The following is a 13,582-nucleotide window of genomic DNA, read 5'->3' on the forward strand; positions in this document are numbered from 1 at the left end:
ACCTCTTCCTCCCCAAACATAACACTGACAAACCTCCGCTCAGACCTCTTCCTCCCCAAACATAACACTGACACACCTCCGCTCAGACCTCTTCCTCCCCAAACATAACACTGACAAACCTCCGCTCAGACCTCTTCCTCCCCAAACATAACACTGACACACCTCCGCTCAGACCTCTTCCTCCCCAAACATAGCACTGACACACCTCCGCTCAGACCTCTTCCTCCCCAAACATAACACTGACAAACCTCCGCTCAGACCTCTTCCTCCCCAAGCATAGCACTGATATACCTCCGCTCAGACCTCTTCCTCCCCAAACATAACACTGACACACCTCCGCTCAGACCTCTTCCTCCCCAAACATAACACTGACAAACCTCCGCTCAGACCTCTTCCTCCCCAAGCATAGCACTGACATACCTCCGCTCAGACCTCTTCCTCCCCAAACATAACACTGACACACCTCCGCTCAGACCTCTTCCTCCCCAAACATAGCACTGACACACCTCCGCTCAGACCTCTTCCTCCCCAAACATAACACTGACACACCTCCGCTCAGACCTCTTCCTCCCCAAACATAACACTGACACACCTCCGCTCAGACCTCTTCCTCCCCAAACATAACACTGACACACCTCCGCTTAGACCTCTTCCTCTCCTCAGAACTGACACACCTCCGCTCAGACCTCTTCCTCCCCAAACATAGCACTGACACACCTCCGCTCAGACCTCTTCCTCCCCAAACATAACACTGACACACCTCCGCTCAGACCTCTTCCTCTCCTCAGAACTGACACACCTCCGCTCAGACCTCTTCCTCCCCAAACATAACACTGACACACCTCCGCTCAGACCTCTTCCTCCCCAAACATAACACTGACACACCTCCGCTCAGACCTCTTCCTCCCAAACATAACACTGACACACCTCCGCTCAGACCTCTTCCTCTCCTCAGAACTGACACACCTCCGCTCAGATCTCTTCCTCCCCAAACATAACACTGACACACCTCTGCTCAGACCTCTTCCTCCCCAAACATAACACTGACACACCTCCGCTCAGACCTCTTCCTCCCCAAACATAACACTGACACACCTCGGCTCAGACCTCTTCCTCCCCAAACATAACACTGACACACCTCGTCTCAGACCTCTTCCTCCCCAAACATAGCACTGACACACCTCCGATCAGACCTCTTCCTCCCCAAACATAACACTGACACACCTCCGCTCAGACCTCTTCCTCCCCAAACATAACACTGACACACCTCCGATCAGACCTCTTCCTCTCCTCAGAACTGACACACCTCCGCTCAGACCTCTTCCTCCCCAAACATAACACTGACACACCTCCGCTCAGACCTCTTCCTCCCCAAACATACCACTGACACACCTCTGCTCAGACCTCTTCCTCCCCAAACATAACACTGACACACCTCCGCTCAGACCTCTTCCTCCCCAAACATAACACTGACACACCTCCGCTCAGACCTCTTCCTCTCCTCAGAACTGACACACCTCCGCTCAGACCTCTTCCTCCCCAAGCATAACACTGACACACCTCTGCTCAGACCTCTTCCTCCCCAAACATAACACCGACACACCTCCGCTCAGACCTCTTCCTCCCCAAACATAGCACTGACACACCTCCGCTCAGACCTCTTCCTCCCCAAACATAACACTGACACACCTCCGCTCAGACCTCTTCCTCCTCAAACATTACACTGACACACCTCCGATCAGACCTCTTCCTCTCCTCAGAACTGACACACCTCTGCTCAGACCTCTTCCTCCCCAAACATAACACTGACACACCTCCGCTCAGACCACTTCCTCCCCAAACATAACACTGACACACCTCCGCTCAGACCTCTTCCTCCCCAAACATAACACTGACACACCTCCGCTCAGACCTCTTCCTCCCCAAACATTACACTGACACACCTCCGATCAGACCTCTTCCTCTCCTCAGAACTGACACACCTCCGCTCAGATCTCTTCCTCTCCTCAGAACTGACACACCTCCGCTCAGACCTCTTCCTCCCCAAACATAGCACTGAAACACCCCGCTCAGACCTCTTCCTCCCCAAACATAGCACTGACACACCTCCGCTCAGACCTCTTCCTCCCCAAACATAACACTGACACACCTCCGCTCAGACCTCTTCCTCTCCTCAGAACTGACACACCTCCGCTCAGACCTCTTCCTCCCCAAGCATAACACTGACACACCTCCGCTCAGACCTCTTCCTCCCCAAACATAGCACTGAACACCTCCGCTCAGACCTCTTCCTCCCCAAGCATAACACTGACACACCTCTGCTCAGACCTCTTCCTCCCCAAACATAACTCCCGACACACCTCCGCTCAGATCTCTTTCCTCTCCTCATAACTGACACACCTCCGCTCAGACCTCTTCCTCCCCAAGCATAACACTGACACACCTCCGCTCAGACCTCTTCCTCCCCAAACATAGCACTGACACGCCTCCGCTCAGACCTCTTCCTCCCCAAACATAGCACTGACACACCTCCGCTCAGACCTCTTCCTCCCCAAGCATAACACTGACACACCTCCGCTCAGACCTCTTCCTCCCCAAACATAACACTGACACACCTCCGCTCAGACCTCTTCCTACCCAAACATAACACTGACACACCTCCGCTCAGACCTCTTCCTCCCCAAACGTAACACCGACACACCTCTGCTCAGACCTCTTCCTCCCCAAACATAACACTGACACACCTCCGCTCAGACCTCTTCCTCCCCAAACATAACACTGACACACCTCCGCTCAGACCTCTTCCTCCCCAAACATTACACTGACACACCTCCGATCAGACCTCTTCCTCTCCTCAGAACTGACACACCTCCGCTCAGATCTCTTCCTCTCCTCAGAACTGACACACCTCCGCTCAGACCTCTTCCTCCCCAAACATAGCACTGAAACACCTCCGCTCAGACCTCTTCCTCCCCAAACATAGCACTGACACACCTCCGCTCAGACCTCTTCCTCCCCAAACATAACACTGACACACCTCCGCTCAGACCTCTTCCTCTCCTCAGAACTGACACACCTCCGCTCAGACCTCTTCCTCCCCAAGCATAACACTGACACACCTCCGCTCAGACCTCTTCCTCCCCAAACATAGCACTGAAACACCTCCGCTCAGACCTCTTCCTCCCCAAGCATAACACTGACACACCTCTGCTCAGACCTCTTCCTCCCCAAACATAACACCGACACACCTCCGCTCAGATCTCTTCCTCTCCTCAGAACTGACACACCTCCGCTCAGACCTCTTCCTCCCCAAGCATAACACTGACACACCTCCGCTCAGACCTCTTCCTCCCCAAACATAGCACTGACACGCCTCCGCTCAGACCTCTTCCTCCCCAAACATAGCACTGACATACCTCCGCTCAGACCTCTTCCTCCCCAAGCATAACACTGACACACCTCCGCTCAGACCTCTTCCTCCCCAAACATAACACTGACACACCTCCGCTCAGACCTCTTCCTCCCCAAACATAACACTGACACACCTCCGCTCAGACCTCTTCCTACCCAAACATAACACTGACACACCTCTGCTCAGACCTCTTCCTCCCCAAACGTAACACTGACACACCTCCGCTCAGACCTCTTCCTCTCCACACCCAGAAATAAGAGAACCCCAGGGAAATTCCTGCGGCTACTTGGCAGGTGTTATGATAGGTTTGGCACATTGTACCCAATAAATATCACTGTGGGAGATACCTGCTAAACCTGTCTGCACCCCACCATTCGCCACTCGGGCTGGATGGATCAGGTATAGCCCTAGTTACATGCAGCATTACTTACCCACCGACACAGAGCTGTCCCAGCGGAGAATGTGCTTCCCACTTTATAACCCGAGTCCTTATATGTCTACGTGGCAGGATTTTGTGGGCACATTGCTGTGACTGGACGCCTGCTACGCCCTTCGCTGTCACAGGCAGGGATCTGGTCTTATGGGACCTGGCCAATAGGGGATTCCCATCTGTTACTAACTCCACCCATTACGCAGTGGGCGGGAATATTACTGCCTCCACCAGACCACGTGGCATCCGGAACCACGGTTAGTTACTCATGTCCACACACTGGCACCTGAGTACTGCTTGCTGCGGTGTACACGTTGACACGCTGCTGACACACAGGGCTGGTGTCGGCTGGTCACTGACGACGGATCAGGCTTCTTACAGTGGTAGCTGACAGAGGGCAGACCTTGGAGGTGCTGTTATATGCAGCAAAGGGGAGCGGGTCAGTTGGTCACCAGCAAGTTGTTAGACAGTCATTAGGTCGACATGCAGGAGGGTTGACATAAGTCTAGGTCTAGTTATGCCCCATGCTGTGCTCACTGGGGGAGGTGTATATCATATGCACCTAGGTGGCCTCCCTAGACCACTGGATGGGGTTATATGATTGGTCACAGTGGTGTTTGGGGTGAGCGTGCTGTAATCTGCCATTGTGTATTGTACATCGAGCCTGATCCACACCTGATTGCGAGGCTGCGTATGTCTGCAGGTAAACGCCGCCCACCGTTCCCCTGCTGCCGCACCCTGCCCGCCCCTCCTGAAGCTGTTCGTTCCAGGGGTTTGGCCATCGCGCATACGCAGATCCCGAATGTCGGGGAAGGGGATGAATTTGGTGCCTTATATAGAAAAGTGTATTATAACGTATGCACACAGCTCACATACTCCAGGGGGCTCATTGTACCCTAATTCTATAACTGTCCCCTCAATGCCATGCATGGGACATCTCAGAAACCACAGAGTGAGGCGCTGTCCACAGAAACCACAGAGTGAGGTGCTGTCCACAGAAACCACAGAGTGAGGCGCTGTCCACAGAAACCACAGAGTGAGGCGCTGTCCACAGAAACACACAGAGTGAGGCGCTGTCGACAGAAACCACCGAGTGGGAGGCGCTGTCGACAGAAACCACCGAGTGGGAGGCGCTGTCGACAGAAACCACCGAGTGGGAGGCGCTGTCGACAGAAACCACCGAGTGGGAGGCGCTGTCGACAGAAACCACCGAGTGGGAGGCGCTGTCGACAGAAACCACCGAGTGGGAGGCGCTGTCGACAGAAACCACCGAGTGGGAGGCGCTGTCGACAGAAACCACCGAGTGGGAGGCGCTGTCGACAGAAACCACCGAGTGGGAGGCGCTGTCGACAGAAACCACCGAGTGGGAGGCGCTGTCGACAGAAACCACCGAGTGGGAGGCGCTGTCGACAGAAACCACCGAGTGGGAGGCGCTGTCGACAGAAACCACCGAGTGGGAGGCGCTGTCGACAGAAACCACCGAGTGGGAGGCGCTGTCGACAGAAACCACCGAGTGGGAGGCGCTGTCGACAGAAACCACCGAGTGGGAGGCGCTGTCGACAGAAACCACCGAGTGGGAGGCGCTGTCGACAGAAACCACCGAGTGGGAGGCGCTGTCGACAGAAACCACCGAGTGGGAGGCGCTGTCGACAGAAACCACCGAGTGGGAGGCGCTGTCGACAGAAACCACCGAGTGGGAGGCGCTGTCGACAGAAACCCACAGAGTGAGGCGCTGTCCACAGAAACCCACAGAGTGAGGCGCTGTCGACAGAAACCCACAGAGTGAGGCGCTGTCCACAGAAACCCACAGAGTGAGGCGCTGTCGACAGAAACCACCGAGTGGGAGGCGCTGTCGACAGAAACCACCGAGTGGGAGGCGCTGTCGACAGAAACCACCGAGTGGGAGGCGCTGTCGACAGAAACCACCGAGTGGGAGGCGCTGTCGACAGAAACCCACAGAGTGAGGCGCTGTCGACAGAAACCACCGAGTGGGAGGCGCTGTCGACAGAAACCACCGAGTGGGAGGCGCTGTCGACAGAAACCACCGAGTGGGAGGCGCTGTCGACAGAAACCACCGAGTGGGAGGCGCTGTCGACAGAAATCACCGAGTGGGAGGCGCTGTCGACAGAAACCACCGAGTGGGAGGCGCTGTCGACAGAAACCACCGAGTGGGAGGCGCTGTCGACAGAAACCACCGAGTGGGAGGCGCTGTCGACAGAAACCACCGAGTGGGAGGCGCTGTCGACAGAAACCACCGAGTGGGAGGCGCTGTCGACAGAAACCACCGAGTGGGAGGCGCTGTCGACAGAAACCACCGAGTGGGAGGCGCTGTCGACAGAAACCACCGAGTGGGAGGCGCTGTCGACAGAAACCACCGAGTGGGAGGCGCTGTCGACAGAAACCACCGAGTGGGAGGCGCTGTCGACAGAAACCACCGAGTGGGAGGCGCTGTCGACAGAAACCCACAGAGTGAGGCGCTGTCCACAGAAACCACCGAGTGGGAGGCGCTGTCGACAGAAACCCACAGAGTGAGGCGCTGTCGACAGAAACCCACAGAGTGAGGCGCTGTCGACAGAAACCACCGAGTGGGAGGCGCTGTCGACAGAAACCACCGAGTGGGAGGCGCTGTCGACAGAAACCACCGAGTGGGAGGCGCTGTCGACAGAAACCACCGAGTGGGAGGCGCTGTCGACAGAAACCCACAGAGTGAGGCGCTGTCGACAGAAACCACCGAGTGGGAGGCGCTGTCGACAGAAACCACCGAGTGGGAGGCGCTGTCGACAGAAACCACCGAGTGGGAGGCGCTGTCGACAGAAACCACCGAGTGGGAGGCGCTGTCGACAGAAACCACCGAGTGGGAGGCGCTGTCGACAGAAACCACCGAGTGGGAGGCGCTGTCGACAGAAACCCACAGAGTGGGAGGCGCTGTCGACAGAAACCCACAGAGTGGGAGGCGCTGTCGACAGAAACCCACAGAGTGGGAGGCGCTGTCGACAGAAACCCACAGAGTGGGAGGCGCTGTCGACAGAAACCCACAGAGTGGGAGGCGCTGTCGACAGAAACCCACAGAGTGGGAGGCGCTGTCGACAGAAACCCACAGAGTGGGAGGCGCTGTCGACAGAAACCCACAGAGTGGGAGGCGCTGTCGACAGAAACCCACAGAGTGGGAGGCGCTGTCGACAGAAACCCACAGAGTGGGAGGCGCTGTCGACAGAAACCCACAGAGTGGGAGGCGCTGTCGACAGAAACCCACAGAGTGGGAGGCGCTGTCGACAGAAACCCACAGAGTGGGAGGCGCTGTCGACAGAAACCCACAGAGTGGGAGGCGCTGTCGACAGAAACCCACAGAGTGGGAGGCGCTGTCGACAGAAACCCACAGAGTGGGAGGCGCTGTCGACAGAAACCCACAGAGTGGGAGGCGCTGTCGACAGAAACCCACAGAGTGGGAGGCGCTGTCGACAGAAACCCACAGAGTGGGAGGCGCTGTCGACAGAAACCCACAGAGTGGGAGGCGCTGTCGACAGAAACCCACAGAGTGGGAGGCGCTGTCGACAGAAACCCACAGAGTGGGAGGCGCTGTCGACAGAAACCCACAGAGTGGGAGGCGCTGTCGACAGAAACCCACAGAGTGGGAGGCGCTGTCGACAGAAACCCACAGAGTGGGAGGCGCTGTCGACAGAAACCCACAGAGTGGGAGGCGCTGTCGACAGAAACCCACAGAGTGGGAGGCGCTGTCGACAGAAACCCACAGAGTGGGAGGCGCTGTCGACAGAAACCCACAGAGTGGGAGGCGCTGTCGACAGAAACCCACAGAGTGGGAGGCGCTGTCGACAGAAACCCACAGAGTGGGAGGCGCTGTCGACAGAAACCCACAGAGTGGGAGGCGCTGTCGACAGAAACCCACAGAGTGGGAGGCGCTGTCGACAGAAACCCACAGAGTGGGAGGCGCTGTCGACAGAAACCCACAGAGTGGGAGGCGCTGTCGACAGAAACCCACAGAGTGGGAGGCGCTGTCGACAGAAACCCACAGAGTGGGAGGCGCTGTCGACAGAAACCCACAGAGTGGGAGGCGCTGTCGACAGAAACCCACAGAGTGGGAGGCGCTGTCGACAGAAACCCACAGAGTGGGAGGCGCTGTCGACAGAAACCCACAGAGTGGGAGGCGCTGTCGACAGAAACCCACAGAGTGGGAGGCGCTGTCGACAGAAACCCACAGAGTGGGAGGCGCTGTCGACAGAAACCCACAGAGTGGGAGGCGCTGTCGACAGAAACCCACAGAGTGGGAGGCGCTGTCGACAGAAACCACCGAGTGGGAGGCGCTGTCGACAGAAACCACCGAGTGGGAGGCGCTGTCGACAGAAACCACCGAGTGGGAGGCGCTGTCGACAGAAACCACCGAGTGGGAGGCGCTGTCGACAGAAACCACCGAGTGGGAGGCGCTGTCGACAGAAACCACCGAGTGGGAGGCGCTGTCGACAGAAACCACCGAGTGGGAGGCGCTGTCGACAGAAACCACCGAGTGGGAGGCGCTGTCGACAGAAACCACCGAGTGGGAGGCGCTGTCGACAGAAACCCACAGAGTGAGGCGCTGTCGACAGAAACCCACAGAGTGAGGCGCTGTCGACAGAAACCACCGAGTGGGAGGCGCTGTCGACAGAAACCACCGAGTGGGAGGCGCTGTCGACAGAAACCACCGAGTGGGAGGCGCTGTCGACAGAAACCACCGAGTGGGAGGCGCTGTCGACAGAAACCCACAGAGTGAGGCGCTGTCGACAGAAACCACCGAGTGGGAGGCGCTGTCGACAGAAACCACCGAGTGGGAGGCGCTGTCGACAGAAACCACCGAGTGGGAGGCGCTGTCGACAGAAACCACCGAGTGGGAGGCGCTGTCGACAGAAACCACCGAGTGGGAGGCGCTGTCGACAGAAACCACCGAGTGGGAGGCGCTGTCGACAGAAACCACCGAGTGGGAGGCGCTGTCGACAGAAACCCACAGAGTGGGAGGCGCTGTCGACAGAAACCCACAGAGTGGGAGGCGCTGTCGACAGAAACCCACAGAGTGGGAGGCGCTGTCGACAGAAACCCACAGAGTGGGAGGCGCTGTCGACAGAAACCCACAGAGTGGGAGGCGCTGTCGACAGAAACCCACAGAGTGGGAGGCGCTGTCGACAGAAACCCACAGAGTGGGAGGCGCTGTCGACAGAAACCCACAGAGTGGGAGGCGCTGTCGACAGAAACCCACAGAGTGGGAGGCGCTGTCGACAGAAACCCACAGAGTGGGAGGCGCTGTCGACAGAAACCCACAGAGTGGGAGGCGCTGTCGACAGAAACCCACAGAGTGGGAGGCGCTGTCGACAGAAACCCACAGAGTGGGAGGCGCTGTCGACAGAAACCCACAGAGTGGGAGGCGCTGTCGACAGAAACCCACAGAGTGGGAGGCGCTGTCGACAGAAACCCACAGAGTGGGAGGCGCTGTCGACAGAAACCCACAGAGTGGGAGGCGCTGTCGACAGAAACCCACAGAGTGGGAGGCGCTGTCGACAGAAACCCACAGAGTGGGAGGCGCTGTCGACAGAAACCCACAGAGTGGGAGGCGCTGTCGACAGAAACCCACAGAGTGGGAGGCGCTGTCGACAGAAACCCACAGAGTGGGAGGCGCTGTCGACAGAAACCCACAGAGTGGGAGGCGCTGTCGACAGAAACCCATCAGATTCCAGCTACCAATTACAGTGCACATTTTAGAAAATGATCAGGAAAACCTGTATGGTTGCTATGGCTGATACCTCTAAAATGGCGCATGGCCTACATCACAAAACGTACCAGGAAAGACTAAAAGATCTTAACATGTATACTTTATAGCAGAGAAGGGAAAGGGGGGACATGATAGAAACTTTCACATATACCAATGGTTATACCAAGGTTCCGGCCACGCTTCTCTACTGCCCTGGATTCACGTAAATCTTTCCTCAATGTGGAGATTTGGCGCTATTAATACAAACAAGCTTCGTACTGCAAGAACTAGTGAGGTCCAGAGTCACCCAATGCATATATATATATACTGTATACACACATAGACACGGAACGGAAAATAAAATCAAAGATAAAATATACAGGAACATGCCCAGCTGGCGCATAGTACTCGCTTTGCCACAGTGCACCACAGAGCTGACGCAGCGTGGGCACTGTACCAGGGCGGTGCAGTATCAGTTGCCATTTAGTCTCTTACATGTCAAATAACAAATGCGTTTGTTACAGGTATGGGAAGCAGAGAAGACATGGGGGCAAGCTTGTCGCAAATGCCAGTGGAGACCCTTCATATGCAGAGCACAATGCATCATGGGTGCAGCTAGAAGTCTACATATGGGTGAATGTGCCCTCTACAGGCAGGATCCTTGCTGTGGTACCAACTGCCCACTACATGGCACCAGCACCGAGTCCTATTATCCCTGCACAATAACCAGTGTGAGGGCAGGAAGGACCCCCGCCTCCCCCAATACCACTAGTATACCGGGGGGGGGGGGGGGGGACCTGGGCACTGCAGCTGCTGCGGTGCCACCTGCCCACTACATGGCACCAGCATTGAGTCCTATTATCCCTGCACCACACAGAATAACCAGTGTGAGGGCAGGAAGGACCCCACCTCTCCCAATACCACTAGTATACCAGGGGGTGGGGGACCTGGCCACTGCAGTAGGGTGACCAACCGTCCCGGTTTGCCTGGGACTGTCCTGATTTTGATCTCCTAAATCCCGCGTCCCGGCCAAACCCAGCTCGGGACGCGGAAAGTCCCGTTTTAACTAAATAAAATTGTTGGTTGTGACGGTCAGCTCTCCTGCACAGCATTAGACTGGGAGTGTGAGAGGGGAAGCTGTTACGCGGTGTGCATCGCCACATCCCCATCATTGGTTAGTTCGGGCACCGCGTGACCGCGTCCCCTCCCACACTTCCAGTAATGCTGTGCAGCCAGCCAGGGTGGGTGCAGTCAGGCAGCATTACTGGGAGCGCGGCGTTATGACCTGCTGCTGCCTGCTGGTAAGCCCCTGGCCTGAGGTGACATACTGAAGGCGCGGCGGCGGCGGTGACCCGACGGCTGCTGGAGCCTGCGAGGCTGTGCGTCGACTCTGCGACTCTCTGCTGACTGTCAGTCTGCGATGGTGTGCTGCTGAGTGTGCCCCAGTGGTGCAAGTAGAAAAAATTGCACAGCGGTACTGTCGAAAAATGGGCGTGGTCATGGGCGTGGCCATTTGACACTAGGGGGAGTGGCTACAAGACAAAGCATAAGAACACGAACAGATAAACTACAGAGATATTGCGTGCCTAACGCGCGCGGACAAAATTTACACAGTAATGCCTGTTACGCGTCACACACCCAATACATATTTCCCATGCCATAATGCCCATTGTGCCACTGCCGCACAACTGAGGATGTCCATACTAATATGCCGCCACAGTGCCACACATACAGTATATGCCCCCACATTGCCAGATATGCCCCCACAGTGCCAGATATGCCCCCACAGTGCTAGATATGCCCCCACAGTGCCACACATATGCCCCCACAGTGCTAAGTATGCCCCAAGAGTGCCACACATATGCCCCCACAGTGCCAGATAGCGTAGTTACATTAATTTACCTCCACCCAGGCTGGCTCAAGACTTCTGTGACTGAGCAGCAGCTGCAGCCCCCAGCCATCGTGGAAACGGAGGAGCGTAAGAGGAGGGAACTTACATTAATTTACATCTATCCAGCCTACCAGCACTGGGCGCCCTGTCATGTCCCGCCGTCCTCCCGGAGACAGTGGCGGCTGCTGCCAGAGTATGCCACGGCTGACTCCCTCCACGGTCCTGAGTCAGGCTGTGCGGCGCTGCAGCCATGTTCTTCTCCTCCTCTTCTGCCGCCGCAGTGACTACCGCGGCTTTGGAGACTCCCGGGACCCGTCCTGTGCGGCACGCGACCCTGCGCATGCGCAGTGATAGCTTTCTGTATTGTGTTTTATGGCGGTACGGGGTACCGGCAGAATATATCTTAGTGGTACGCCGTACCACCCCACTTACCCTGCCTGTGTGCGCTGCTTTGTACATGCGGCCGGGTGAGTGTCTACCCCTATTATACTGACTAAGGGACTATGCTGACAGTTTTTGCAGTGGTCTGGACTGTCTGGATCGGATCAGGATGCATCAGTCAGTATATAATGGATTCCCAATCCCAGGCCTAGCCAGTAGCCCTATACTAAGAGCCTTAGTATAGGGCAAGTCCTGGGATTGGGAATGGAAATCCCATTATATACTATATAGTTTACGCTAAAAGTACTTCATATCCCCCCCAAAATTTGGAGGGCTGCTGCCCCCTAACCCCCGATTTTCCCGGGGGGGTGTTTGCCGAGCCCGCGACCCCCTGTCCCGGGTTGGCCCTTTGGAAAGTTGGTCACCCTACACTGCAGCCGCTGTGGAACTACACATCTCAGCATGCCCTGCCACACTGATATGCTGCTATCGAGTGCTAGATCGCGTTAAGACGCTTGTTCCCCCCGCCCTCAGCACGAGTCACACATATATGTCCCGGGGGCTGGTGATTCCCAATGTTGTGCAATTCAGGAAGTCACATGTTACATTCATAATAGAGAGGGGCAAAACGGGTCACTGACAACAGCTGCAATCAATCTGTGAAAAGATCCGGATCTTTTAGATGGCTCACCGACTCGCTTTGAGAAAACGGGTAATTTGATAATAACGAAGCATAATTTGTTTTATGATCATTTATTGCTATAAACAGTAAAGTAAAAAAAAATTTTAAACTTTTTTTTTTAAACAGTGAGCTGAACAAATAAGAACATACATGACTGAAAATACAAGAACGACGGGTCACCTTATTTGGGATTTGCAGCTCACTCACTCTTTTATGGAATCCGTCAAAAGACCCGCTTCATTCACGAACGACCCATCTCTAATTCATAACACCATACACGCTTGATACAGAGACACAGCCACCATGAGCTCCATCCCACTGATATTCCTGCTCCTCGCCATCGCGGCGGCCACAGGTAAGACCGGAGCCTTAGTGATGCTAGTGTCAGGGCGCAGTGTGACGCAATGACTGGACAGCGACTGCTGCCGGGGTGCGTCATTCTGTCTAGTGATCAGCAGGGCCGGATTTATCACTAGGCCTGTGAGGCACCTGTCAAGGGCGGCAGCCGCCGGGCACCTGCTGCCGCTCAGTTTGTCAGTCTGACACTGACTTTTACAGAGTGGCCGCTCCTCAGTGCAGGGAGGAGCTCTCTAGCCTCTCTGCATCCCCTCAGCGTTGCTGTCGGCTGCAGCTGTACCTGTCCCTCTTTTGGGCAGCAGCGCTGGCAGCGTGAAGCCACAGTTCTGTCCCTTCCTCCGTGCAGAGCATACAGGCAGTATGTCTGCCCTGCTGACAGCCTGTAAGTCCGGAGCTCGTGTTCCGTGCAAGCAGCAAGGAACTATTCTCCCTGCAGTACACTCAGGTTATGTAGCCCTCCCTTCTGTTATCATGCTGCCTCTGCCTGCTACACAGGGGAATGTGTCTGGCCTGAAGCACTTTAACTGCTTGTCTCCCTTCTTTTAAACAGTAAGTGATATTGCTAATAGATCTCCAAGTGTGTACCAAAACTACATCAGAGTAGGGGAGGGGGGGCGGGGGGGTTGCCGGTCCAAAATTGTGCCTAGGGGCGGCCTGACCACCAAATTCGCCCCTGGTGATCAGCAGTAACTGTGATA

The 13,582-nt window shown here is 56.2% G+C and overlaps 1 protein-coding gene across 3 annotated transcripts in view; it reads left to right on the plus strand.

The window, feature by feature from the left end:
- The window catches only part of LOC146057488 (hepatic and glial cell adhesion molecule-like), a 113,723-nt gene that overhangs the window by 9,712 nt on the left and 90,429 nt on the right, over nucleotides 1–13,582 (plus strand). Inside the window, exons 2-3 of one of the 3 annotated variants that reach the window (XM_083168901.1) lie at nucleotides 10,098–12,557; nucleotides 12,654–12,882. In XM_083168901.1, coding sequence (XP_083025027.1) covers nucleotides 12,831–12,882 — 52 coding nt within the window. In that variant the 5' untranslated portion in view covers nucleotides 10,098–12,557; nucleotides 12,654–12,830. Of the gene's footprint in view, nucleotides 1–9,428; nucleotides 12,558–12,653; nucleotides 12,883–13,582 lie in introns of those variants that run through there. The other 2 variants (XM_083168816.1, XM_083168987.1) reach the window with 2 other exon arrangements.

The sequence above is a fragment of the Crinia signifera genome, chromosome 1, assembly GCF_055691185.1.
Source record: "Crinia signifera chromosome 1, ASM5569118v1, whole genome shotgun sequence".
NCBI classification, from domain to species: domain Eukaryota; kingdom Metazoa; phylum Chordata; class Amphibia; order Anura; family Myobatrachidae; genus Crinia; species Crinia signifera.